This window comes from Zalophus californianus, chromosome 10 (assembly GCF_009762305.2).
Source record: "Zalophus californianus isolate mZalCal1 chromosome 10, mZalCal1.pri.v2, whole genome shotgun sequence".
NCBI classification, from domain to species: Eukaryota; Metazoa; Chordata; class Mammalia; order Carnivora; family Otariidae; genus Zalophus; species Zalophus californianus.
The window spans coordinates 81,291,144-81,318,802 of record NC_045604.1 but is presented as its reverse complement, the minus strand read 5'-3'; the positions used below and the strand labels follow the sequence as shown (position 1 = coordinate 81,318,802).

Here is a 27,659-nt window from a genome sequence, read left to right as displayed (position 1 = left end):
ATGGAAAGGTAGGGAGGTCTCTGTGCTCCCAGTCCAGCGAGGGCAAGTAACAGCAGGAAACTGGGTAATGAGCCCCACTGCATAGGGGCTCATCAGCAGGCTTTAAACTACACCCAAGGCTCAAGTCAGTTAGGCAGACACTTGACTGAAGTATTTTAAAAAGGGTCTTTGGAAATTTAGGAATTCTGCTTTAATATTTATGGGTATGGATCATATATGATGATTCCTATAACCATGTGACTTTTGATTTAAAAAGATCAGAGGGACGGCCCCCAGAGCAGCAATGCAAAAGGACATTCCCTGAAGTGACCAAGAAAAGTGGGATCCACCAACAATTCTGGAGGACTCCATGGGTCACACTGAAGACACAAAAGCCAAGGTGTGTAACTGTCTCTGCCAGGGGCGTGTGGTCAGCTGATGTGACAACTCCTATCAGTGAGGTGGATGAGGCTTTTCTGAGGCCACTGGGGTAGATGCTAACCCTGCCCTGCAGTGGGACAAATAATCATCCTTTGGGGATCCTCTTAACAGACAGATGACCAAGCTGGAAGGTCCATAGATCTAACCCTCGGGCAATCTAGACCTAGGCTATCTTCTTTTAGAACAAAAGCGATGCTGTTCCCCCACCCCCCCCAAAATATTTCAGGTCCAGAGGGTAGCCCCTCTTGCTGTGTAATGTAGGAAATAAAACTGGCTTCTGGGAGTGGGGAGGGTCTGCTCTGTGTCCTCTTAGAGGGTTTCTCCTTAAGACTGGGTGCTGTTGGCTCTTCCATGACAGCTCCAGTCCCGTCTCTAACTCCAGAGCATGCTGAGGAGTGGCAGAATCATTGCGTTGAAGGCGCTCTGCAGACCTACCAAAAGTCTGGTGATGGTGTCCTCCCCAGAACTGTCTTCTTGCAGAGGGCAGATGGTGTGGATGAAGGGTAGGAAGGTGTCTGTGTAGTCAAATAGGTAGAGGTACAGCAGACCGAGTCTTGGGGAGCTCTTGAGGGCATACAGCAGGAACAGGGACCTGCCTGGGTTCACAGCCTGCAGAGGACAAGGCGGGGACAGGGCCGCATTACAACGGTGGTGGCCAGCTCCCCACCCGTGCTCCTTCCACAATCTCTCGCCCTTTGCCATCAGCCTTTCTTGTGTGGTTTGCACAAACAATGAATGAATGGATGAATGAACAAACGAATGGATGGCAAGAAGAGTCCAAGTAATCAGTATGTTGGGCTACGCTTAATAAAGACCCAATCTTTCTCCAAGTCTTTGTCAGGAGGGGTTGTGGGGAGCTGAGATGCATACCCTAGGCACTGCTAATAAAACCCAACCTTTTTGGAAAACAATTTTGTAAACTGTATCAAAGAGTCTTAAAAATGTTTAATTTAGGGGCACCTGGGTGGCTCAGTCGGTTAAGCATCTGACTCTTGGTTTCAGCTCAGGTCATGAACTCAGGGTTGTGAGATTGCGTCCCATGTCAGGCTCCGCGCCGGGTGTGGGAGCCTGCTTAAGATTCTCTCTCCCTCTTCCTCTGTACCCCCCACCCGCACTCACACGCACGCTCTCTCTCAAAAAACAAGTTTAATTTAACCAATGTATGAGTGCGCACCACTTAAAATAAAAGTCATCAGAAATACAGAAGGCTTTACACACAGAATGTTTAGTGCTGCATGTGTACGACAGAGCAAGTGGAATCTGCGACCTAAATAATGAAGTTACAGTAGGTGTTTCAGCAGAGTTCATACAGCCATTGAAAAATGAATATGGGCAATTTTGGGTAATGCTTGTGTTACACCGTTAGGTGAAACAAGATTCAAAGACATGTAGCAATCTGATCTCTCTGCTGTCGGCCCCAGAGAAGCCAGGCCTCCTTCGCATCTGTTCCTAGAGGAGCACCTGGCTCACAATAGATATAAGTGTTTGTGGAATGAATAGACAAACAAAAGGACCACTTAAACTATGCAGAGAAAATTGTCTGGAAGAAAATAGAGCAAAATGCAATGTAAACCGTGTTTGACTCTCTGGTGGGGCTGTGGGCAATTTATTTTCATTTTCATCATTGCGGTAAATTTTGCTATGAAGAATGGGTATTTATATTTTTCCTGATTATAAAAGTAAATTCAAAGTGATTCAGTTTACTTGGACACTACTAAACATCAAATAAAATGGGCAAAAGGTATGAATGGCTACTTCACCAAAGAAGATTTATAATAAGGATGGCAAATAAGCACATAAAAAGATGCTCAATATCATTAGTTCTTAGAGAAATGCAAGTTGGATCAGTGTGTTAGCACCATGCAGTTATTTGAATGGGGAGGGGTGGGGAGCAGGGCTCAACAAAGGGGCATGAGGTGGCTTTGGGGAATGATGGATATGTTCACTACCTTGATTATGGTGATGGTTTCACAGGTGTGTGCAATATGACAAAACTTATCAAACTGATGAATAGAGAAAGGAGATGTGCTATATATATATACACACACAATGGAATATTCAGCCATAAAAAAAAGAATGAAAGCTTGCCATTTGCAATGACACGGATGGAGCTAGAGGGTATTATGCTAAATGAACTAAGTCAGAGAAGGACAAACACCGTATGATTTCACTCATATGTGGAAGTTAAGAAACAAAACAACCAAGGGACACCTGGGTGGCCTAGTCGGTTAAGCAGTTGACTCTTGGGTTTTAGCTCAGGTCATGATCTCAAGGTTGTGAGATCGAGCCCTTGCATCGGGCTCCATGCTCAGTGGGGAGTCTACTTGCCAATTCTTCCTCTCTCTCTCCCTCTGCCCTCACCCCCACCCCCACCTTGTGCTCTCTTTCTCTCTCAATAAAAAAAAAAATGAAGAAATGAGAGAATTACAGTATCACCATTTTGCAAGTAAAGAATCAATGATCATGGTGGCTGCTACTGTCAGAAAGAAACAATTAGATATCATGAGTCTCTTGACTCATGAAAACCCCACCACGTATGAAGTAGTCTTGTCAAATACCCAAACCAACGCAAGCTTCTAGATATAACTACTGGATTATGGGATATGGAGGAGACAGCAGATCCTGTCAGGTGATACCACAGAGACAATCAGCTGAATTCAAGATGTGGGCAAACTACAGGCAAAACTATCCAGTTAAATCAACAAATAAATGCAGGATAACAAAAACAGGGAGGGAGAATCCATACACTACAAGAGACTTGAGAGACACAATGGCCAAATGTAGACCTTGTTTGGAACAAATGAACTGGAAGAAAAAAAGATGTAGTACATTTAAATACTGCCAAGTTATGTGATATCAGGGAATTTAGTTTTGTTTTTAAATTTAAAAAAAAAGATTTTATTTATTTAAGAGACAGAGAGAATGGGGAGGGAGAAGCAGACTCCCCGCTGAGCTGGGGGTCCTGGACATGGGGCTCGACCCCAGGACCCTGCGATCATGTCCTGAGCTGAAGGTAGACACTTAACTGACTGAGCCACCCAGGTGCTCCTAGTTTTCTTTTTGAAAGAGTCTTTACTTTTTAGAGATTCACAATGAAATATTTACCTATGAAAAATAAGTATCTTAGATTTTCAAAATAGGGGTGGGACTAGGTGGGGGATCACTGAAATCAACATGGCCATAAGTTGCTGTAGCTGGTAAAGGTACCTGGCAGTTCTGTAGTGTTATCTTGCTTTTCTGTATGTTTGAAATTTTCCATAGTAAATATCTGCATCCTAACGTAGGTGAGAAATAGACATGGGAGTAATTCATCATTCAAAAATGTTTCCCAACCGTTTTTTTTTTTATTATCCCCTTTTAAAAACATTGTTTTTTTTCATAATCCTGTCTCCCCATGAAATGTGAATACCACAGATATACTATACATCCGTTTATGTACTGTGGTATTTTGGAGGGGGCCACAAATCACAAATTATCTAAGACTTTTTTTATTCTTCACTTCCCACCAATCAATCACCCTGGGGGCAGTACTGTTCTTGTAAAATATGCAAGATCTAAAGGAGCACTGGTCCCAGAAATAAAGTTGGAGTGTGGCCAGCCACATCATGGTTAGTACAAGAGAAAGGGAGATGAGCAGGTGACCTATTTGTGGGTCTGGTGTCAGTGTGGGTGCTGAACCAGTGTGAGTGCTTGCCTACTTCCTATCAGAAAAGGAGGAAAAGCAACCACCCGGTAAGGTGGTTATGATGATAGCACTTCAGTGGGGAGCTGTTTCTTTCATGTTGAATGAGAACAAGAATTGCACCCGGACAGCAGGGCTGGAAGAATCTTATCACACACCTTTGGACCTGTTGGCTCACTGGTGATTTGTCAAATGGCCACCCTCTGGGAGGGCCTGCCCACTCAGAAGACCTGAAGGAGCCAACTGATAAGATTCTGCCTGGGTCCAGAATCGCGTTCCCATTTGCTCTGGTTAATATTAAGATTACTTCTACGTATTTTAAATAGAGAGTCCGCAATAACGCACAAAACAACAAACCTTCTCCATGCCCCGTCTTCAAAAATTCTGAAACAAGTGTTTTTTTAGTTTTAAAATAATATGTGTACAAAGTCAACACAATGTTTTCCAAATGGCACAGAAATGTATTGACAAAATTCTCCCTTCTGTCCAAGTCCCAACCCCTAGATGAAAACACTAACAGTTTGTGTATCCTTCCACAAATATTCTATGCAAATGCGAACACACAGATACATACTGATGTGTCTATTTTCCAATGCGCTTTTCTTTGTTTGCAGTTAACAGTACAACTTGGGCATCCTTCCTTACTGGCACACCCGGAGTCCCCACCTTCTATTTTCTTCTGTACTGGTTATAAGTATGGGTGCGCCCTCTTTATGTAACCTGTCCTCATGGTGGGCACTTCACTTGATTTCCATTTGCTGCTATTACCAACGATGCTGCGGTGAGTGTCTCATTGGGTGACGTTTGGGGACTCAAGTTCGGTTCTCTCTGTGATTACCGAGGAGGAGATGGGCACACGGGGCCCCAGGGCCTGCTGCTGTTCCACAGCCAGCGTGCCCTGGAGGAGCCCGGCAAGGGGTGCAGCTGCCCTGCCCTTGACCCCTAGACATGCTACCTGTATGCTCTATGCGCTAATAAGTGAAACTGCAGGTCAGGCAGTAGGGGCAGTTTAAATTTTAATAGTTATTGATAAACTGCTCTCCACGGAGACTGCACCATATTTAGGATCCACAGAACACACAAGTGTCTCTTTCCTTAGATTATGATGCTCTTGTCCTTGACAAGACCATAGAGGTGAAAACGATGCCATCTGCTTATTTCAGTTCGCACTTCTTTAATTATGAGTGAGCATTTTTTCCCTATGGACTTATGGGTCATTTGTAATTACTTTTCTCCATGCTATCTTTTCTAGGATACAAGTCGGTATTTATTCCAGATATTTTATAATAAAAAATATTCGTTTTACGGTACAGTATTTGCTAAATCTTATCTGTGGTGCAGTCACGGTGAAGAGTAACTTATCTTCAACTCATAAAGTTGGAGATGTGTATTGCCTGTGAGCTAGCAATCCCGTTCCGCAGTACACACCATAAAGCATAAGAATGTCCAAAGAATTTCCACAGCAGCACTGTTTCTAATAGCAAAAAGGGAAAGGATCTCAGGGTTCACTGACAGGACAAGGCCTCAACTAGCACGTGCTTGAAAGCGAACATGAGTGAACCGGGGCCAGAGAGGTCGCTACTTGCAGAAGGACATGCTCAGCTCAGGCCCCTTCCGTGAAGGTTAGGGACCCGTGAAACAACGCTCCTAGTGCTTGTGTATGCACACTCCCGACACAAGTAGGGACCCCCAGCTCAGCGGCAGGAGCATGGTACCTCTCGAGAGGGTGGAGAGCTGGGGGCTTCAGGGGGGTCTGTGATGTTTTCCTACTCAGTGGGCATGCAGATGACGGAGAGGCTGTTCTCTATACTTTTCTCAATTAAAAAAATAAATAAAGAGTTCACCTTATATTCCCAGAGATTTTGGGGTGGCTTCACACCTAAGGCTTTGACACGCTCCAGTTCCAGGAGGATGGCTCTTCTGTGGCTGCTGTTTTCTATGGTATACGGCGCCCTTGAAAATTCTTCCTCTGTCAGGGTTAAAAGCAACCTGTCGGGGAGGGGGAGTAGCAGGAGGAGATTTCTTTTGAAGGCAAACTCTTCACAGTCAGGCTTGCATCCTATCAGCACAAACGCTTTAGGCTTGAGTAAGTTAAGACACTTAGTATACGGCATAACAGTAATAACAGCAAACCACTGAATCTTCGTGACTCTCTAAAATGACTTCCGGGAGTCACCACAGATCCATTTAACAATTCTGCCCAGTAGGTGGCATGATGGCCATTTTGTGGCTGAAAAAATGGCTTGGAGACATCAAATGGCTCAGCCAAGGCACAGCCTGGTTGGTCTCTTTTGCTCCTAACCTCTGATCTCCCAGCTACGCAGGCTGACCTCACACATACTGCCCTATTTTTCAAAATGTGTATATATAGAAGAAAAAAATTGGGAAGAAATCCAATAAAATGTTATGATTTTAAGAGTAGCTGTTTGGGGGTAGTAATTTAAGAAAAACGATGGCAGCTCCCTTGTCTGATCCCTTTCATCAGAAAACATGACTCCACCTCAACAATCATTCATCGTTAAAAACACCCCGGTGCAGCAGTAGCTGAGAGCCCCACGGGCACATGACCGCTGGTGGATGGATGGAGGCTGATGTCCTTTTCTGGGGAATTTGGAAACATTTATCCAAGTTGTAAAGGTTTATGTCCTTTGACCCAGAAATTCTAGTTTTAGGAATTTATCTTCCGGAAGGAAGGCAATTACTCAAACATGTATTAGGTAGGTAGAGAAAAAAAAATTTTTTTTAACCACAATTGGGGAGAGGTACAACAAAAAACAGACGATTCGAGTGGGAGCATTTGGCTTTCCCAAAGGAGGGTCAAGTGCTGAAAGCCCAGTTCCAGGGGGCAGTGAGTAGACGGCCGTCCAGGACAAGTGGATCGCGGCTGCTCTTGGCACTGCGTGGTGCCCTAGGTACTATCCTTCCACAGTCCCTCCGGGGAAGGAAAGACTCCAATAAAGATGGACAGGGCTCTGGAAGGGGGCGAGGGGAAATGTTGATGGGCATAAGCGGGCCTCCCTAGAGCCGGACAATTCGATACAGGAGTTCCTTGTATCAGGGCATTTGCTACAACATTGCTTGGAATTGCCTGGAACAGGAAAAAGGAAACGACCCAGATTTGTTTTGGGAGAGATCAAATAGACTCCGGGTATACACATACACGCGTATATACATATACATATATAAACACAGGTCTGGTTAGTATAATTGTATTTTCAGTTTAAACAAATAAATAATAGGGGCGCCTGGGTGGCTCAGTCGTTAAGCGTCTGCCTTCGGCTCAGGTCATGATCCCAGGGTCCTGGGATCGAGCCCCACATCGGGCTCCCTGCTCAGTGGGAAGTCTGCTTCTCCCTCTGCCACTCCCCTTGCTTGTGTTCCCTCTCTCGCTGTGTCTCTCTCTGTCAGATAAATAAATAAATAAAAAAAAAATACATTTATGTGTATCTCTGTATAAACATGGAAAAAAATTCTGGAAAGATGTCCAGAAAGATGACCATGGTGGTTTTCCCTAAAGAGTAGAATTATGAGGGTATTTCACTTCCAATACCCTATAGTTCTACATTATTATTATTATTATTATTATTTTTTAAAGATTTTGTTTATTTATTCGAGAGAGAGACAATGAGAGATAGAGACCACGAGAGGGAAGAGGGTCAGAGGGAGAAGCAGACTCCCCGCCGAGCAGGGAGCCCGATGCGGGACTCGATCCCGGGACTCCAGGATCATGACCTGAGCCGAAGGCAGTCGCTTAACCAACTGAGACACCCAGGCGCCCTACATTATTATTTTTAAATAACTAGTAAATACCTGCTTCTTTTATAATCAAGAAGCAACAAACAAAATGTCATTAACATAAAATGGTTCAGTGGCTTTGGAAAAAGTTTGGCAGCTCCTCAAAAAGTTAAACACAAGGATTTACTTTATGACCCAGCAATTCCACTCCAAGAGAGTACTGGAAATGCAGATCTACACAAAAACCTGTATGCTGAGGATCACGGTGGCACTGCTCGTAACAGTCCCCAAACGGAGCCAATCCAAGTGTCCATCAACAGAAGGGTGGATAAATAAAATGTGGTTTAGCCACCAACTGGAATATTACTCAGCAATAAAAAATGCAAGAGGCACTGACACCTGCGACAACTTGGATGAATCTTGAAAATATTCTGTGAGGTGAAAAAGCCAGACCCAAAAGGTCATGAATATTGTCTGGTTCCATTTATACAAAGTGGTCTACATAGGCAAATCCATTGAGACAGCAAGGAGAACGGTGGTTGCCAGGGGGTTATGAGGACTGATGGCAAAAGAGTAAGAGCTTTCTTTTTGGGGTGATGAAAATGTTCTAAAACTAGACTGGGGTGATGGCTGCACCCATCTGTGAATATACTGAACATCATGGATTGTACACTTTAAATAGGTGAATTTTGGGGCACCTGGGTGGCTCAGATGTTAAGCATATGCCTTCGGCTCAGGTTGTGATCCCAGGGTCCTGGGATCGAGCCCCTCATCGAGCTCCCTGCTCAGCAGGAAGCTTGCTTCTCCCTCTCCCACTCCCCCTGCTTGTATTCCCTCTCTCGCTGTGTCTCTCTCTGTCAAATAAATAAATAAAATCTTTAAAAAAAAATAGGTGAATTTTATAGTATGTGGATTCTATCTCAATAAAGCAGCTTAAAAAAAAAATGTCAGAAGATCTTGCTTCTTACCTTCCATTTACTCTTTCCGCTAAAAACCTGTCTCTGTAGAGAGAGGCCCAAGGGCCCAGCTGCTCCAGCCAGAGGACAACTTCTTCCGCTGTCCACTTGGCCACAGCCTTGTGGACCAGGAGGTCGTGCTCAGATTCCCTGCTGCTCCAGTGATACACGAGCAGGACCACCTGGAGAAGAGGGGGAGCCCTTAACACAGAGGAAGGTCAGGCTGAGCGTGAAGGGAATGATGCCACGTTGGTACGAGGAAGCAAAGAGAGCGGGGGAGCAGAACTCTCGGCGGGGGGGGGCCTCTCACTGCTGGGGAACAGAGTCAGAAACAGGACTCAGTGCAGAGCATCTGGGGGCACTGCACCCTTGACCCCAACATCTTGGCCGGTATAATGGACTTATCATGTGCCTTTTTTTTGCTGGAAAATGTGTAACCTTTAAATTGTTGTAGCATGGAACTGAAAAGAAAATAACCTCTCCATGGGATGTTAGTAAAGTGCCGTGCTCGAGACTGGACCATCAAGGTAGACATGGTCTCGAATTCCAGTTCTAACACCTCCTTGCATTGGTCTCCTCACCTCTAAAATGGGAACAGTAGGGGCGCCTGGCTGCTCAGTCAGTAGAGCACGTGACTCTTGATCCCAGGGTCATGAGTTCAAGCCCCATGCTGGGCACGGAGCTTACGTTAAAAATAATAATAAAAAGAAATAAACAGACAAAATGAGACTAATAACGGTGGCTATCGCAGAGGTTATGAAGAGCATGAAATGGAATAAAGCTAACAATAACTGGGCTCTGAATATGACGTTGACTACTTGAGTACGCAGCATCCCAGAAGAATCATACGACCCAGCAGATTTCCATGCACGCAGTGAATCATCGCATACAGGTACGCCATCAATTACAAACGAACTGACTTCAGTGGAAACTGGGGGGGGGCGGGGGGCAGAGAAACACAGAGATAAACTTACTGCCACACCAGTTAAAGCGGTGAGCACTCCAGAAAAGAATCCCCCTCCTCTCTGAGGATTCACTCGGCCTGTGTTTGGAGCTAAAGGAACCTGATCATTCCCGTATTTCTGAAAGGCTGCAAGACTCTGGACTATGTCATTATTGTGCTGAATGTCTTCATATCGCATTCTAATGGCATCAGGAAATAATTTTTCAATGGCATCCCTATGGAGAATAGGAAAAAAAAAATCACAAGACAGTTATTTGCCTAAATCTAATAATGTTTAGAGGTTAAAATCAAACTAACAGTCAACATTTAATAATATACAAGCACTTCAGAAGAATGGACAAGAAGGTTGGTTATGGCCCTGTTGGTAACAGCAAAAAATGAGAAACAACTTACATGTCGATGGTTAGAGAAATAGTTAAATAAAACATGGTCTATTCACACAATGGAATGCTACATGGTTTTAAAAATGAATTTACTGGGTATCACGTGTATCTAGATGGGTACATTTAAGACATACATATCGTTGAATGAAAACAGTAAACTGTAGAACCATACAGATAGTACACCACAGATGTGAGGAAATATTTGGATTTCCTATTGGCACACATATGTATAAAAGTATTTTTAAAAATCTGAAGGAAATCATAACTAAGTCATAACTGAAATGACTCTGGGGCAAAAAGGAAGGAAGGATGGCAAATAGGGAAAGAGGTCAACGGGGTCTTTAACTTTATTAGTAATAATTCTAATTTTTTAAAAAGAATATAAGCAATTGAAGGTATCTATATATTGCGTATGCTATTAAAAATTAATTCATAAAAAAGAAAACAAGTGGAGTTGAGTAGTAAGAGGAAGACCATTAGGTCCTACTATAGGGCTCTCCATTTGCAATTACACATAATCAAAGAATCTTCCTTCAATTTAAGAGCAACCTTCAGGTAAACCAGGCTGACAGATGAGAGCAAAGTATCTGTAAATATATCTCAAATGAAAAAGAGAATGTTAGGTTAATGTTTTCATAGAGCTTTCTGGTACTCTGTTGGTATCAAGAAGGCAACAGAAGAAAAGCGAGGATTTTAGCCTCAAAGACCTCACAGGTACATTATAAATATTATGGACAGAAGCAGAAAAGAACCTACTATCTGAAAGGTCTTGCCATTTGTTGTATGAGACTATGCATGAGAAGCTACCTCTATTGCTATGAAAACTGGAACAGAATTTAGTCAAAGATGATGAAAATCAGCATCAAACTGATTTGTACAGAATTGTGCAGTTATACCACTTTCTCTATTAGACCTAGGGTGTCCGCGGTAGATACAAATCAATAAAAAGTGTTATATGACAAAGGATTATAAGCAATGGTCTGATACCCAGAATTTCTTTTTCTCCTTTATGATAAACAATCACAAACAGATCACGATCACCTGTGAGGAAGGGAGTCTGGATTTGCAGTCCCTGGGCTCCCCAACTCACACACCAGCAGATCTAGAATGACCATGGAGGGGGGCGGCTCTTTGCCTCTGGCCCTCTCAAGCTTGGCTGCTCCCATGAAGAGAAAGCACACTGTGCTAGCTGCATGGGCTACCCATATGGACTGAGCATTACCTGAGGAGAATATTGACTTTAGGGAAACCTTCCCATTTTTCTCTGCATTCTGGACACTCTGTTTTCTTTGAAGAGGCCCACCACAAAGCTAGGCAGTGCCGGCAGAAGCTATGCCCACAGTTCAAGGTGGTGGGGTTAACCAGGATGTCGTAACAGCAGTGGCAAGAAAATTCACTAACAGAAATCTGAGGGCTGGTGCTCTGGAGAGGGTCATCCTTCTCGTGGGTCATCGTGTTCAGATCGTTCTGCGGAGGCTCCTCCATATCTTAGCAAATTCTGGGATGCACAGGCACAGAAAGCTTCAGACTTATAGACTGTTGCAAAGCATCATTAAATCTAGAAAAAAAAAAAGACAACAGAACTGGGACAAATAGTTTAGCAGGTGTTCGAGATTACTGCCATTCTCATAAAGGCGATTTTTATACGGGACGAACTTAATGTCTAAAAATTCACATTCCAAAAACCAAATAAACCTTGCTGAATTTTTCTGCACTGTCATACTTCTGAAAATTAGGTGAAGCAAAACAATGTAGTGGAAAGCTCAATGGACTTGGGGGCAGTGGAGAATCCTGGATCCTTCTCTTTCACTAACTTACTTGGAAAATGTAATTCCTCTGGCCTCAGTTCTCCCAATTAAATTTCTCAAGTCCTTTCGTGTGTATGATTTAAACAAAACAAAACAAAACAAAACAAGTTTTTTGGGCCAGTAAAATGTCTGGAGTTGGCAGTAACAGATGTACTTCATGTAAATAATGCCTTTTTTATCCAGACAAATCTGCCTTCTCGTTAGGTAATTATTTCATAAACATGTGATTGCAGAGGCTCCCACAGGAATAAAGTACCAAAAAGTGAGTGAAACCTCGTTTTCTGAGGTGCCCTGTGCCAGAACAAGTCCCCTGGGGCTCGATATACCCTTTCAATCCAAACACACGTCATGCCTTCTGGATTTGGCCAATCTGGTGCCAGAGAAACATGCCAATGTTGGTAGCAAGCAAAGGGCAAAGGACCATACTCTTCTCGTTCTTATCTGGGTCTTAGATTGTTTTATGGAGTGGAAGTATGGTGCAGAACACCATGGAGTTAGAATCCTAGCTCCCCAATCACGTGCTCTGACTATGCATAAGTTACTTGAGCTCTCTCAGTCCTGTGTTCTCAACTGCGAAATGGTGGTTAACAGAAACCTTCAAGGCTTCTGGTAAAGATTAGAGACATTGAAAGTTAAGTGGCAAGGATGGTATATGGCATAAACAGGGGCTAATGAAATGATTATTCACAGTATTCCTGGTATTACTACAGTAGAGGCGCTGACGGGTAAGGGTTTCTCCACCTCGCTATTGTGAAGACAAGGGAAGTCAATCACTCTTCATCACCCATGGTGGTCATGCAGAGAGGGCTCAAGTTTTTACACATTCCAGGTACAGTGGTTAAGAAACAGGTTCCAGGTCTGGGTTGCCTGGGGTCTTATTCCATTTCTGCCATTCAGTAGCTGTGGGGACTGGACTTCCTAGAGACTCAGCTTCCTCATGTATAAGTGGGGGTGGTAAGAGCATTTACCCCCACTGGGAGGGTTTAAGAATTAAACGTGAGAATGCAAGTGAAGTGTCTGGATTTGACCACAGAGTCTAGCATGTGGTAAGTAAAGCATATATGGTAGCAGTTTACCTGCTTTTAAATATAGTCATGAGGGGCGCCTGGGTGGCTCAGTTGGTTAAGCGACTGCCTTCGGCTCAGGTCATGATCCTGGAGTCCTGGGATCGAGTCCCCACATCGGGCTCCCTGCTCAGCAGGGAGTCTGCTTCTCCCTCTGACCCTCTTCCCTCTCGTGCTCTCTATCTCTCATTCTCTCTCTCTCTAAATAAATAAAATCTTTAAAAAAAAATAGTCATGAAAATTGTATCACCTTTTATTATTTATTTTGAAAGATTTACTTATTTATTTGAGAGAGCGAGAGAGAGCGAGTGCGTGTGCACACTAGTGCGTGTGACAGGGAGAGTGGGGAAGGGCAGAGGAGGGAGTGGGAGAGAGCAACCCCAGCAGATTCTGCACTAAGCTTGGAGCCTGACATGGGGCTGGATCTAAAGACCCTGAGATCATGACCTGAGCCGAAATCCAGAGCTGGATGCTCAACTGACTGAGCCACGGGCATTGTATCACCTTTTACAAAGTGATGTATTATACTTACATAGAGCACTATATTTTAAGCCAACCTAGGGGCACCTGGGTAGCTCAGTCAGTTGAGCGACTGACTCTGTTTCTGCTCAGGTCCTGATCTCAGGTCCGGAGACTGACCCCAGTGACAGCTGGTGCTCAGGGCAGAGTCTGCCTAAGATTCTTTCCCTCTCCCTCTATGCCTTCCCCCTACTCTCTCTCTAAAATAAATAAAACAAAACCTTAAAAAAAAAAAAGCAAATCTATAAACAAAGACTAGAAGAAAATACAATGAAGTATTTGTAGCAGGTCTGGATATGTTGGGTGGGGGAGGGTTGTGATTCTTTTGGTTCTGGTTTTCCGTATTTATCAGGTTGTTCTTAATGAAAATGTATAACGTTACAATAATCGTAAAAATATATATGAAATAGTAAAAAAAAAAAGTTATATTCCTTTTGGCCCAACACCAGTGGGGGATTTTCAACGCAAAGAATAAACAACTGAATTTTAAACTCAGTGTTAAAGTTAAAGTTAAGGAATAGAGATTCCTCATCAGTACTAAAAAGATAATAAGGCAAAGATAAAGTTAAAAGATTAAATATAAGATACAATTTTAAAATATAATAATTAAATTAATGTTATTCATAATAATAAGTAATAGTAAAGAGGGGAATAACCTTCTGTGAGGCCCAAACTGTTCTTTTTGCGGCGCCTAGCTGGCTCAGTGGTGAAGCATGAGACTCTCATCTCGGAGTTATGAGTTTGAGCCCCATGCTGGGTGTAGAGGTTACTTAAAAATAAAATCTTAAAAAAACCCCAAAAAACTGTTCTTTTTGGGGGCGCCTGGGTGGCTCAGATGGTTAAGCATCTGCCTTCGGCTCAGGTCATGATCCCAGGGTCTTGGGATCGAGTCCCGCATCGGGCTTCCTGCTCCTTGGGAGCCTGCTTCTCTCTCTCTCTCTCCCTCTGTCTCTCATGAATAAATAAAGAAAATCTTTAAAAAAAAAAAAAACCCCAAAAAACTGTTCTTTTTGGGGGCGCCTGGGTGGCTCAGTCGTTAAGCGTCTGCCTTTGGCTCAGGTCATGATCTCAGGGTCCTGGGATCGAGCCCCGCATCGGGCTCCCTGCTTGGCGGGAAGCCCGCTTCTCCCTCTCCCACTCCCCCTGCTTGTGTTCCCTCTCTCGCTGTGTCTCTCTCTATCAAATAAATAAATAAAATCTTTAAAAAAAACAAAAACCAAAAACTGTTCTTTTTGGAAGACTTCAAATAAATGTTCTTAATGACAAACTTTAAATCATTTCTGATAATCAATCATATTTATTATTTGTATGTTTAGGAACATTAAAAAAATTCCTAAGTTGCTTTCCTTTGGGCAGTCTCTTCAAATTGCTAAGGATGTGGGAGATCTTACATAGGTTTTTAGAAAAAGGAATCATTTTGATAAAGTAGTTCCTTTATCTGGCTAATGCTGATTAAACAGCTGCCATGAGAACATTATCCCAGGAAATAATAATTGACCCACTGCTATTTATTTATTTGCTTATCAGTATTTTTTTAAGATTTTAATTTTAGAGAGAGTTCATGCGCATGAGTGGAGGCAGGGAGGGGCAGAGGGAGAGGGACAAGCAGACTCCCCGCTGAGCAGAGGCAGACATGGGGTCTGATCCCAGGACCCTGAGATCATGACATGAGCCAAAGGTAGATGCTTAACCAAATGAGCTACCCAGGTGCCCCGAACCACTGCTATTTATTAGGCATCTCCTGTGAGCTGGGCATTGTGCAGGCCCTTTAGGTACATTTAGGATCTCATTTGGATTCAGGGTCAGAGGAAAGATCCTGAGGCTCCCAGTGAGAGCTGGGAATGGGGTCAGAAAAGAGGGGCCTGACTTGGGCACTGCTGTCAGCATTTTCATGGGGAGCAGCGAGTGACCCAGAGCTGCAGGTCTGATATGGGGGTCTTGTGTGCCTAGTTAATGACAGCTGGGCCAATGGGAACACATAAAGGCTTCAGGGACAATCAGATCAGCAAAGCTGTGCTTGAGTACGATAAATCCCCTCAGGTAGGAGGACCACACTAGGATAACTTAGAAGTAAAATGTTTGTCACTTCTAGGACTAAGGTGACAAAAAATGAAAAGAGCAAAGGAATGAAAAGTGATAAAGAAAGGGATCAATGTATCTGAGAGACATTAAGAAAATAATTTATGGGCTCCAGTGACTAGAGGGAAAGAATGATCAAAGATGCTGCCTAGGTGTCAGAGCTAGGGAAGAAGAAAGGTACTTGTGATAGAAATGGGTCACTGTGAGCGCATGGGGCTGATCTCAGAAAGAAGTGGAATTTTAGAAAACTTAAGTTTGAGGTGATGATAAGACTTCAAAGTACAATTGTTGAGTGAGCAGCTGGAGATACAAAACTGTAGATGGGAGTTAAGAATGAGGCGAAGTGTATACATTTCAGACTAATTTGCAGAGAAATGACAATATGTATTGAAATACATTTCTTAGCAATTAGCCTTTTATTTTTTTAAGGATTTTATTTATCTGAGAGAGAGAGAGAGAGAGAGAGAGAGAATGCATGAGTGGGGGACACAGGCACAGGCAGAGGGAGAAGCAGACTCTTCCGCTGAGCAAGGAGCCCGATGTAGGGCTCGATCCCAGGACTCCGAGATGATGACCCGAGCCAAAGGCAGATGCTTAACAGACTGAGCCCCTCACCAATTAGCCTTTTGGAACTAGAAGGTAAGAGCGTCTGGGTGGCTCAGTTGGTTAAGTGTCTGCCTTTGGCTCAGGTCAGGATCCCAGGGTCCAGGAATCGAGTGCTGCATCGGGTTCCCTGCTCAGTGGGGAGTCTGCTTCTCCCTCTCTCTTTACCCCTCCCACCTGCTTGTGCTCTGCCAAATAAATAAAATATTAAAAAAACAAACAAACACTAGAAGCCATTCCCTACCTTACCAGCTCTGAAAGTTTATTTCTTATGAGAGAAAACAAACCACACAATGGCATCTGAAATGTATTTTTAAGTCCTATTTTGAAAAGCTGAAGTGGCCACTAGTTTTGTCTCAAAACTGTCTTTAACAAACTAGAAACTGCATAGACTTTGATTACCTCTTAGGAACGTGGCTAGTTTCGGGTTACCCTACATTCAAAATGTGAACGCTAACAGAGAAAGAGTACACATCTTAACCAAAGTCAGTTGATCTTTTGCTATTTCTGTCTGCTTTTGGGTTACTTCCATGAAGGAAAACAGCACTTTCAGAGGAAGAAAGTACCTCTTAAATGATAAAATGTAGCGCAGACACCAAAGTTCCAAGCTGTGGGTCAACACACCCTCCTGTGCTGGCAATGATTAAAGGCCTCTTTGAGAAAGCCAATGTTCTTGAGGATGTTTAAGAGATGTTCTCTATAAACTCAGCCCACAGCGGGAGCTGGGAGAGGGTTTTGCTGGCTCTTTCCGGGTTCCTTCACAAGGAAGCATTAGAATGTCCCTGTGGCCTATTGTCTTCTTTCTCTGTCTCCCAAGGCTCTGGAGAGGACTGGGGGAGGAGATTCAGTCCATTCTCTACCCCCTGTGCCCTGTTCACAGGGATACACTTTGGTTTGTGTACAAGCGTCACATGAAATGACAAGTGTTAATTACCTAGTTCAAAACTAAGATGGAAGAATGCCTGAGTTTGGAAAAGTCTGCAAAACTGCAAACAGAGACAAGTTTAAAATGACAGGTTGAATGGCACAGAATTGAAGAGTATGGCAAACCTCTGGGGCCTGAGTCACTCTGAAGAGCTGTGGTGTCTGAATAAAAATTTGGGTCTTCAACTGCTATCTGCAGAGGCGAGTCGAGGGGTCTGTGTGTGCTCTGAAATTACATGCCAGGCTTATGTTTGTGCACAGGAGTGAGTAACATGAGCACTTGCCTGAAGGAAATCTATTGTTTTTATTAGGTTCTCAAAGAGGATCAAGATCCAAATAAAGTTAAAAGCTACTGTTTATCCACCAAGATAAAGACTTTTTTTTTTAATTTTTAAAGATTTTATTTATTTGTGTGTGTGTGAGAGAGGGAGAGCGCACCCATGCAGTGGGAAGGAACAGAGGGGTAGGGAGAGGGAAAGGGAGAGAATCCCAAGCAGACTCCCTGCTGAATGTGAAGCCCCATGCAGGGCTCCATCTCATGACCCTGAGATTATGACTTGAGTCGAAACCAAGAGTCAGAGGTTTAACTGACTGAGCCACCCAGGAGCCCCAGGATAAAAGATTTTATTTATTTATTTATTTGAGACAGAGGGAGCATGAGCAGAGGGCAGAGGGAGAAGCAGACTCCCCACTGAGCAGGGAGCCCCATGTGGAGCTCGATCCCAGGACCCTGGGATCATGACCTGAACCGAAGGCAGACACTTGACTGACTGAGCCACCCAGGCACCCCATTAAAGATTTATTTATTTTGGAGGGAGGGAGGGAGGGAGAGAGTGCAAGCAGGAGGAAAGGGAGTAGGAGAGAATCTCAAGCAGATTCCCCGCTGAGCGCAGAGCCTGAAGTGGGGCTTGATCTCACAACCCTGAGATTATGACCTGAGCTGAAATCAAGAGTTGGACACTTAACCGAATGAGCCACCCTGGTGCCCCCAGGATAAAGACTTTTTAAATGTTCTACAGCCCTCTGCTTCCTAGAGTGGTTATAATGAACCCAGGTGAGCCTTTCCAAGGTGAGGTAAATATTATTGCCATGAGCTTCCACCCTTTGTGTCTTGGAACAGTCTCCACACGGGCAGCCACCACTCCACTGTGGTGACATCTGGCCTTTGGACAGGCTTTCATATGGTGTTGCTCTTTCTCCCTCTCTCCCTAATCCCCTCTCTCCTTCCTCCTCTTCTCTCCCTTCTCTTGAATTTAGTGCTGGTATTAAAAAAAAAAAACTGATTCCACATAAAAATCCAGACTCCTGGCTTCTGTTGAAAAAAGTCAGAAGACCTGGCAAGACTGGGATGTCATATGGAGTGACAGGAAACAGCTCGAGCTGAGAAACTCAGCAGCTGCACAGATAGGGCATGTCCGCTCTGGTTTGCTAGTCCTCACCCATCTGTTTTCAATTTCTGTTTCCTTCCCGACCTTGGGCATATTTGTGTGAATATCTGTGTTTTTATGACCTCTCCCATGGTTGATGCCTTCAGAGTCTACTGACGAATGTATGAGGTTTCTAGGTTAACTGGTCTTAGGCTAGCAAGCTTAAGGAGTTCTATCAGCTTATAGTTTTCCTGTCTCTTGATCTGCAGGCAGGTTGTTTACCATCATTGCTAAGAAAGTGCCTCTGAGGTCTTCCACAAAATTTTCTAAATTACTGCTTATATTCTGTTTTATAATCAGAGGCCAGACACCCCTGTTCAGTAGATTCCATGTGTGAAAGGCTCTGGATGAATCTGAGGGCAAGTCTAAAAATTCTAAGTTGGCTTTAGTCTCATCATATCCCCAGGGACTTAGGTCAAAATGAATGAAGCGAGAGTTTGTGGGCTCCTCTATCTATCAAATATTTAGTATAGGCCTTTAAGACACCTGCTTTAATGTTTTGGAGTTACTTACTTCCTGGTTTTAAGAAACTGTAATTTTTTTTTCCTGATAATAGCTAAGGTTTATTTGCACCATATAACAATGACGTATACACCTCGGTTTCAGAAGACAGGTTCTGAGTCCCAGTCTCACTATTTATGAGCCATGAGATTGTGGGCAAATCAGTCATTCTAAGTCTCCCATTAGCATACATAAGGAATGGGGTCACCGCCGCCGACCTCACAAAGCTGTCATGAGCATTAAGGAGACATATGTTAAGTAAGCACCAGCACATAGGAAGTGTTCAGTAAATGTGGTCTCTTCTTCCACGTCCAGGTGTGTGACACTTTTCAAACCGTGTAAGTGAGGAATCTCAAAAGTTGTTCTCATGCTCATGCCGTATAATCAACAACTTGTTCTGACATCTCACCAATGTAACTTTTAAAACACCTGGAAAGATATTACTTCCTGAGGAAAATACCATTTCTAAAATTTCAGTGTCAAGAAATGGCATAAAGTTTTAGAAAACATGAATATGTGAAATATGACATGAAAAAACTGTACAGTTGACCTTTTCGAAAATGTTCATGGGCATGGTCTGTTGGCACAACTGATAGGAAACAATGATCACAGTTTGATTATTTGGGCAATTCCAAGATCTCTATCACTGTAACCTTTTCTGTGTTTCCCCAAAGAAACACCTAACCGACAGGCTATAGTTATCTGAAAACTCTATGCAGGAAGAAAAAGGGCTGGGATACAAATAGTCTCCCAATTATTCTGGCCGATTAAAGAACCTGCAAGGAACTTCACTACTGCTCCCTTGGAAGGACAACTGTTTGACTTGGTCAAGTACTTATCTGTGGATTCATCTAGAGGGCTACTCTCTGGAAGGAGGAGGGGGCACTGCTGTCACCTGTTCGATTCCTTAGTCACCCCAACAGCAGTTAATACAATAATTTGCATTGAATTTATCAAAAAAGAATCCATTAATTCTGAGTTTAAGTGGAGAATTTTTATACCTTAGCTTATAAAGAATTCACGTAACAATTGTTAACTCTTCAGAAGTTATAATCTTCCAACTGCTTTGTTCAGTGGTATATAATTACAGTTCTACCTGTTTATTCAACAAAACATTAATTGTGACGACAGTACATACCTGTCGGTATGGTTTTAGGTTTTAGGAATAATCCTTTGGAGGGCTAATTTATTGGAATTGCAGCCTGAAAATATCTCAATCATTACTTAGCAAAGATGTTTCACTGCAAGAATACAAACATTCTGGCTTTATATGCGCCTTTAATTAGGCTATTTATTTCTTTTCATTACCTATTTCTTGACAACAAAGATTAATGACAATGCTAATATTTACTGAGTCCCTATAATGTGAAAGGTAATCCTATGAGATAATTATTACGCTCATCTCCATTTTACATAAGAGAAAATGGAGGCCTCATTAATATAGGGCAGAGCCAGGTGTTGAATCATGGTCTGAGTTAAAGCCTGACCTTGTAACACTACATTATTCCAACAAGGTAATCAGTAATAGCTAATGGATCAAAGGACTAATTTGCTCCTTTATGCTGCTACTATGAAGTTGAGAAGTCCAAACTGAAGGAAATAAACTAGGATATGACAACACTGCATTTTGGAACATAAACTCCAGCTTATGGCTGTTAGGGTGAGCATGGGTTTCCATGAGATAAATAGGCAGGAACAGTCACAACACAAACAGGGGTGGGGGGGTGTCTGGCTTGCTCAGTTGGAAGAGCATGTGACTCCTGATCTCAGGATCATGAGTTCCAGCCCCATGATGGGTGTAGAGATCACTTAAATAAATAAACACACAAACTTAAAAAAAAAAAAAGAAAGAAAGAAATAGCAATGCCTATTTTTGGCACCACGGGTCTACTTCTGGGGACAACACTATAAACATTGATAGAATACTATAGACATTTTAAATGTCCAAAGAGTGACTGCACACATCTAGTGACTGTTAAATAAAAAGAAATGTGCCCAAATGTAAGCAAGGCAAGGGTCAGAAATGGCAATAAAGAGAGAATATTATGTGCATTTCTTGTAGGTGGCAGAAATTGGCTTTCATTAATACAAGAGAAGCATTTCTGGGCTCTTACCAACTCTTGTCCAAATAGACTTTCTTTCTTTCTTTTTTTTTTTTTAAGGATTTTATTTATTTATTTGACAGAGAGAGAGAGACAGCGAGAGAAGGAACACAAGCAGGGGGAGTGGGAGAGGGAGAAGCAGGCTTCCTGCCTAGCAGGGAGCCCAATATGGGGCTCGATCCCAGGACCCAGAGTTCATGACCTGAGCCGAAGGCAGACGCTTAACGACTGAACCACCAGGCACCCCTAGACAAGACTTTCTTTTGGGAAGGAGTCAGAAATAATTACTAGGGCAAAGGTAGCTAGCTAGCTCACAGGAGGTTGACTTGCTGCCTGAACTTTGAGGCCTCAAGATTTATTGCTCCTGAGTGGTGCTGGGCAAGAGAACACACTAGACAGGTGTCTTGGCTCTCCGTGAGACCGTCCGCTTTCGTTTCTGTTATGTGGCATATACTCAACGACCTGTCCTGTGTTAAATGCTGTAGATGTCCAATAACTTGTGATAAAAATACTGGTTAGCAAGCATACTGCAATTATCAGTTTGAGCAGTCTTTCCCTCTCCAAATCACATCCTGAGCTCCTTGAGATCAGGTATCAAGCCACAGAATTCTATCATCGTTCCTGAAGAAGCTGGCACAAAGATGGGTTCTGGATATTTGTAGATGAAAATCAAATCAACAAGTATCTGACTCCCTATGACAGTAATTTCTGTAGAACATCTGACAGAAACACCTGAAGTTTGGTGAACCTGAATAAGGGTATCTGAGAGAGAGGCCCAGGAACGTACATTTTCAACAAGCCCCTTAGGAGATTCTATGCAAACAGAGGTTTGGGGCCTAGAGAGCTGTTACATACTAATAAATGTATATACCTAAATATATGTTTCAGACAAGGTATGGGTAAGGTGCGAGCAAAAAATAAAACACTTCTAATCTCATTTCCTCTTCTCTCCAGTACCTCCTCTGTCCAATGCCTGAATCATCCTCCTGGAGCAAAATTCTAATCAAACAGTTCCTTTGCTCAAAACCTTCTTGACCATAAGAAATTAAAGCTCATAGTTATAAGCCTGTCATTTAAGAATCTTTATGGCCTGCTAACAAAACAGCACAACTTTTTTTTTCCTAAAGTAGGCTACACGCTGATGGTGGGGCTTGAACTCATGACCCTGAGATCAAGCATCTCATGCTCTATGGACTAAGCCAGCTAGGAGCCCCAGCACAACTTTTTAGTAAGAGCACAAAGTCTGGAGCCAGAATGACTGGTTTCAAATCCCAGCTCCACCAATTCATAGTGGGACCTCAGGCAAGTCACTTAATCTCTGTGCTTCAGTTTCCTCATCTGTCAAATGGGGATATTAATGCCACATTACTAATAGGGGTGTTGATAGGATTAAATGGATATATGCACCACACTCAGAATCGTGCCCAGCACATAAGTGCAACATAAATGTTAGCTATTACTATTAATGATGATAATCTCCTACTACTCATCTAGTCACAGACGACACTTTGGTCCCATCTCTTAATTCCTGCTCCTTGGGCATTTTTCCTTATCACACTGTTCCCGTCATCTGTAATGCAGCTCTACACCATCACTGGGTCAAAAGTGTTCAACTGACAAGATCCAAATCCCCTGTCACTTTAAAGTCTTTAATGAGTAACTCTTCTCACGTCCAAATTAACCCTTCCTGCCTCTGTGCATTAATATAACATTTATTTGTGTGTGTTTCACTTCCCAGACTGTAATTTCCCTGGAGAGGCTTGTATACTTAAAACGTTATGTTCTTAGGAATAGAAAGACGTGGGTTCCAAACAGGTCACATTTATTCTCCCTGAGCCTCCTATTTCCCACTCATAAATTCAAGATAATAGTTATCTACTTTCAAGGAGGTTTAAATGACAAACTCTATCCATAGGTACTCAAAGAGTCTATTGAATAATAAGACTTAGTAGCGTCAGCGCCAAGCACTAGAGCAAACAGTTTTTCCAACACGTTTATGGAGACAGGCAGGGAAACGCAGAACACATCAGACACCCAGACTGGCTGTTTACAAAACAGCCCCGACAAGAACAAACCAAACCATCTATCTCGGCACGTGCGCTCGGTGCCGGCTCTGGCGTGTGCCCAGAGGAGAGTAAACCTTCTTCCTATTGGCCTTTCCGAGGGTGACATCGAGACCACCCCCCCAAAGGACCGACCAATAGGCTTTAGCGGGGAGAACCCAACGGCGACAGCTCAGGGCATGACAGCGTTTGGGCTCTTTCTCCACTCCACGAAAGTTGGGGGGCAGCCGCCCTGGGCACTGACAGGGCCGCCTCCTGCCCCGCCAAAGATTCTCCGTTAGACACAAGCTGATTCTCATGTACCCCTTTTTATTTTTTCTTTTAAAGAAAACTCCCTTTTGCACAAGTTCCCATTAGGAGCCATGAGCACGGAATCACAAGAGCTGGGGTCTAGCCTAACCCCAGTGCGTCTTTTGGGATTTCACTGTCCCTTTTGTGCGTGTCCGTTACCCTATTTTATAACGGGAGCAATCGTTCCGCTTTGGGGCAGGAACTGCCTCCCGAATCAGACCCGAAGCTCAGTCTATCAGGAGCCTGATCAATTCTGGACGCGCAGCCAGCCACAGGCTGCGTCAGGGACTCCTGCGGGGCGAGGGTCTCTTCGTCCCCCCTCCAAGGTGTATGGGAACGATACCCCCTCCCTCCCGCCCCGGGGAAGTCCTGGAGCGGCCAGCTCTGACCCGGACCCCCAAGGGGACGCAAGCCAGGCCCAGCGACCGGCCGTGCAGACGTGGTGCTCTCGGGATTGGACGGGGGAAGTTGGCCACCCGGGGGTCCGCGCCCAGTGACCGAGAACGTGGCTTCTCAGGACCCGGGCCTGGGTCTGGAACCCTGGGCCACAGCCGTCTTCCACACGCCGCCCCGAAATCGAGCCCGGGCCTCCCCCATGCCCTCCCCAGCCATGCGGGGGCTTACCACTCGGCTCCCTCCGGGCCCACCCGGCCGCCGGCCGCCGGCCGCCTCCCGGACCCCCGCGGAAGCAGAGGAGAAGGCGGCCACTTCACTTCCGGAAATAGCAGAGGACTGACTGAGGAGAGGCGAGCCCCGGGCCCGCGACCATAGAGGAGAAACCTCACTCTTCTCCCAACCCTCTCAACCCCGCGACCTCCACGCTGCCTAGAGCGGCCACTCCCCGGCCGAGGACTTTGGCGCATGCGTGCCGCCTCTGGTCCCCGCCCTTTACTCTCCAGGGACAGACCTGGGGCGGAAGCGTTACACGCCGAGGGTGTGGCTGGTGTCTGGGTCGGGTCGTCCCGGTGGGCTATTTCTGTGTCTGGAGGAAACAGCTTTACCCAGAAATTAATATTATAAGACCGCACTGTAGTCCCCATAATATTTTTTTTTTTGCCTTAGTATCTCATGCAGAAAAATCCCAGGACCTTGGGTGAAGTTCCATCTGCAGTATTAAGAACCGGAATTAAAATGACTTTATCACCAATGTTTTTCTCCCAATGTCTTGGTCCGTTGAGAACTCATGCTGATTATCTGTTTTAAACCGCTGGCCTGGAGATTGATAAACTGATCATTTGGGATGACATTTTTACCCCCTACAGATCAAATTAGCAAAGAATTAAAAGACTGGTCCTGCGCTAGTGCAGATAAGAGTGTGAACTCATTTTCTGGAGAATAATTTGGCACTAGGTGGTCAGCGTGTGTGTGTTTGGTAAAAGATACATAACAAAGTCTACCATTTAAGCCATTTTTTAAGTGTACAATTCAGTGACATCATGGTTGTACATTCATCTCCAGGACTTTTTCACTTTCCCATACTGAAACTCCGTACTTGTTAAACGTTTAACACCAACCCATCCTCCCCACCCACCCCCCTTTCTCTCTAGCCTCTGGGAACCACCCTTCTATTTTTGTGAATCTGACTACTCTAAGTACCTCCTATGAATGGAATCACACCTTACTTGTCTTTTTGTGATGGGCTTATATCATTTAGCATGATATCCTCAAAGTTTATCTACCTTGTAGCTTGTGTTGGAATTTCCTTCCTAAGGTTGAATAATATTCCATTCTAAGTATATAGACTTTCTGTTTACCTCTTCATCTGTTGATGGATACTGGGTTGCTTCCACCCTTTGGCAATTATGAATAGTGCTCCTAAGAACATGGGTGTGCAAATACCTATTCAAACCTCTGCTTTCAAATTTTTTTTTTTTTTGGTGTATGCCTGGAAAAGGAATCGCTGCATTATATGATAATTCTATTTTTAATTTTTTAGGAATCCCCACACTGTTGTCCACAGTGGTCACACCATTTTACACTCCCACCAACAGCACACAAGGATTTTTACTTTTTAACTAAAGGATGTGAAAGGTTATCTCATATGGTTTTGATTCACATTAGTGATGTTGAGCATCTTTTCATGTGTTTATTGGCCATTCGTATACCTTCTTTGGGGAAATGTTTATACAAGTCCTTTGTCTATTTTTTAATCAGATTTTTTTGTCATTGAATTGTGGGAGTTCTTTATATATTAATGATATTAACCCCTCATCAGATATATGATTTCTCCCATTCCATGGGTTGACTTTTTGTTGATAGAATCCTTTCATTCACAAATATTTTAAGTTTTAATGTAGTCCCATTCATCTATTTTTTCTTTTGTTAGTTGTGCTTTGGGTATCATATTTGAAAAAAAATCATTGCGAAATCCAATATTGTGAAGTTTTTGCCTTATGTTTTATGCTAACAATCTTAGAGTTTCATGAACTCTTACATTTAGATGTTTGGCCTATTTTGCGTTAATTTTTTTTTTTTTTTTTTTTTGAGAGAGAGAATGAGAGATAGCACGAGAGGGAAGAGGGTCAGAGGGAGAAGCAGACTCCCTGCCGAGCAGGGAGCCCGATGCGGGACTCGATCCCAGGACTCCAGGATCATGACCTGAGCCGAAGGCAGTTGCTTAACCGACTGAGCCACCCAGGCGCCCTTGAGTTAATTTTTATATGTTATATAGTAAGGATCCAACTTCATTATTTGCATGTGGATATCTAGTGTTTCCAATACTACTGTTGAAAAGACTGTTCTTTTCCCATCAAATGATCTCTGCATACTTGGTGTATATCATACATCCATTTATGCAAAGGCTTATTTTGGGGGTCTCTATTTCATTGGGTTCTAGATCTTTCTTTATGCCAATACCACTCTGTTTTGATTACTATAGCTTTGTAGTAAGTTTTATTATTTAAATTACTTAAATTTATTTAAGTTACTTAAAATTTAAATTTAAGTGGCCATGTGTCTAGTACTTTCTGTATTAGACATTTTAAGCTGAAACAAGAAGGCAGAGATATTTCAAGCCTGATATTTGACTACCTATCATATTTTTCTCCTTCCCATTCCATCTGAACTCTAGAATTCACGTTCATTCCTTGCTGTTCACACTAGGGATGGTGAACGATTACCTATATGTAAATTTCCATTGCATGAGGCAAGGGAAATGAACTTTGTGGAGGGACGTGGTAGGGAAAATATGTCCAGACTCTTTTGTGTTCTTTAGAGTACCTAATACTTCTTTTTTGGGGAAAATGGTTATCTTTTTTTTCAAAAACATGGATTTTGTACTCAATAAATCTCAAACTAAGAGGTGTGAATGCAGGGGAATTGTGACAAGTCAGAACTCTAATATCTTACATTTATTTATACAATACTCTATAATTCACAAACATTATCACCAATTATCTTCAACCTTATTTAGTGGATGAGAAAATTGAGGTTTAATAAGTTTGAATACATTCCAGACCTAAGTAATGGCAGACCTAGCCTTTGAAAGCAGGCCTTCTAATCAACTTCAGAGTCGGCTTTTGCGAAAGATGAAAGTGAATTCATTCACTCAAACTATGTTTATTGAGCATCTACTGTGCATCAACACCATTGTAGGCTCTGAGGATCAATGGTATACTCCCAACCAACCAAAACAGCAAGATCTCATCTATTTCGTTCCCCAGTCCCATTGACTAGTGCGGTCTCAACTTCGCATGCTCTTCACCTCTCTTAAGTAACCTTCCTTCCTATTCTTCTTCTTCTTCTCCACCCCTCCCCCCCATTATTCTTATTGCAGCACCGGGCTCTTTCTCTTCATAGCGCTGATTGTGTTTTAAAGTGGCAGTTTGATTCCTGCCTTGACTTTCCCCTTTTACCCCAAGTTAAGCTCCAACGGGTTAGGGACTTTGTCTCCTTTGTAAATCACCGTATCCCCATCCGTTTCAGAGTGCCTGGCACATAATATTGCCAGGGAATATATGCTCACCAACTGGGGGTCAAGACAGGGACATTTCTTTGGAAGTTACGGTCTTACGTCTGGCCCCGCCAGTTAGGCCACGTCTTGAGGATTCCCATAGCCACGCCCCTCCCCTGTCTCTGGAAGGAGGGAAAGGAGCCCAGCCTGGCTCCGCCCCCGTCGCTGACGCAGGCTCACGTGATG

The 27,659-nt window shown here is 43.4% G+C and overlaps 1 protein-coding gene across 2 annotated transcripts in view; it reads right to left on the bottom strand.

Moving 5' to 3' along the window:
* Positions 1–24,349, bottom strand: part of BFAR (bifunctional apoptosis regulator) — a 28,043-nt gene extending 3,694 nt beyond the window's left edge. Inside the window, exons 1-6 of one of the 2 annotated variants that reach the window (XM_027612660.2) lie at positions 24,146–24,349; positions 11,542–11,698; positions 9,768–9,972; positions 8,806–8,975; positions 5,947–6,091; positions 856–1,029 (exon numbers count right to left, since the gene is read on the bottom strand). In XM_027612660.2, coding sequence (XP_027468461.1) covers positions 856–1,029; positions 5,947–6,091; positions 8,806–8,975; positions 9,768–9,972; positions 11,542–11,576 — 729 coding nt within the window. In that variant the 5' untranslated portion in view covers positions 11,577–11,698; positions 24,146–24,349. Of the gene's footprint in view, positions 1–855; positions 1,030–5,946; positions 6,092–8,805; positions 8,976–9,767; positions 9,973–11,362; positions 11,699–24,145 lie in introns of both variants that reach the window. The other variant, XM_027612659.2, reaches the window with a different exon arrangement.
* Positions 24,350–27,659: the final 3,310 nt, after the last annotated feature.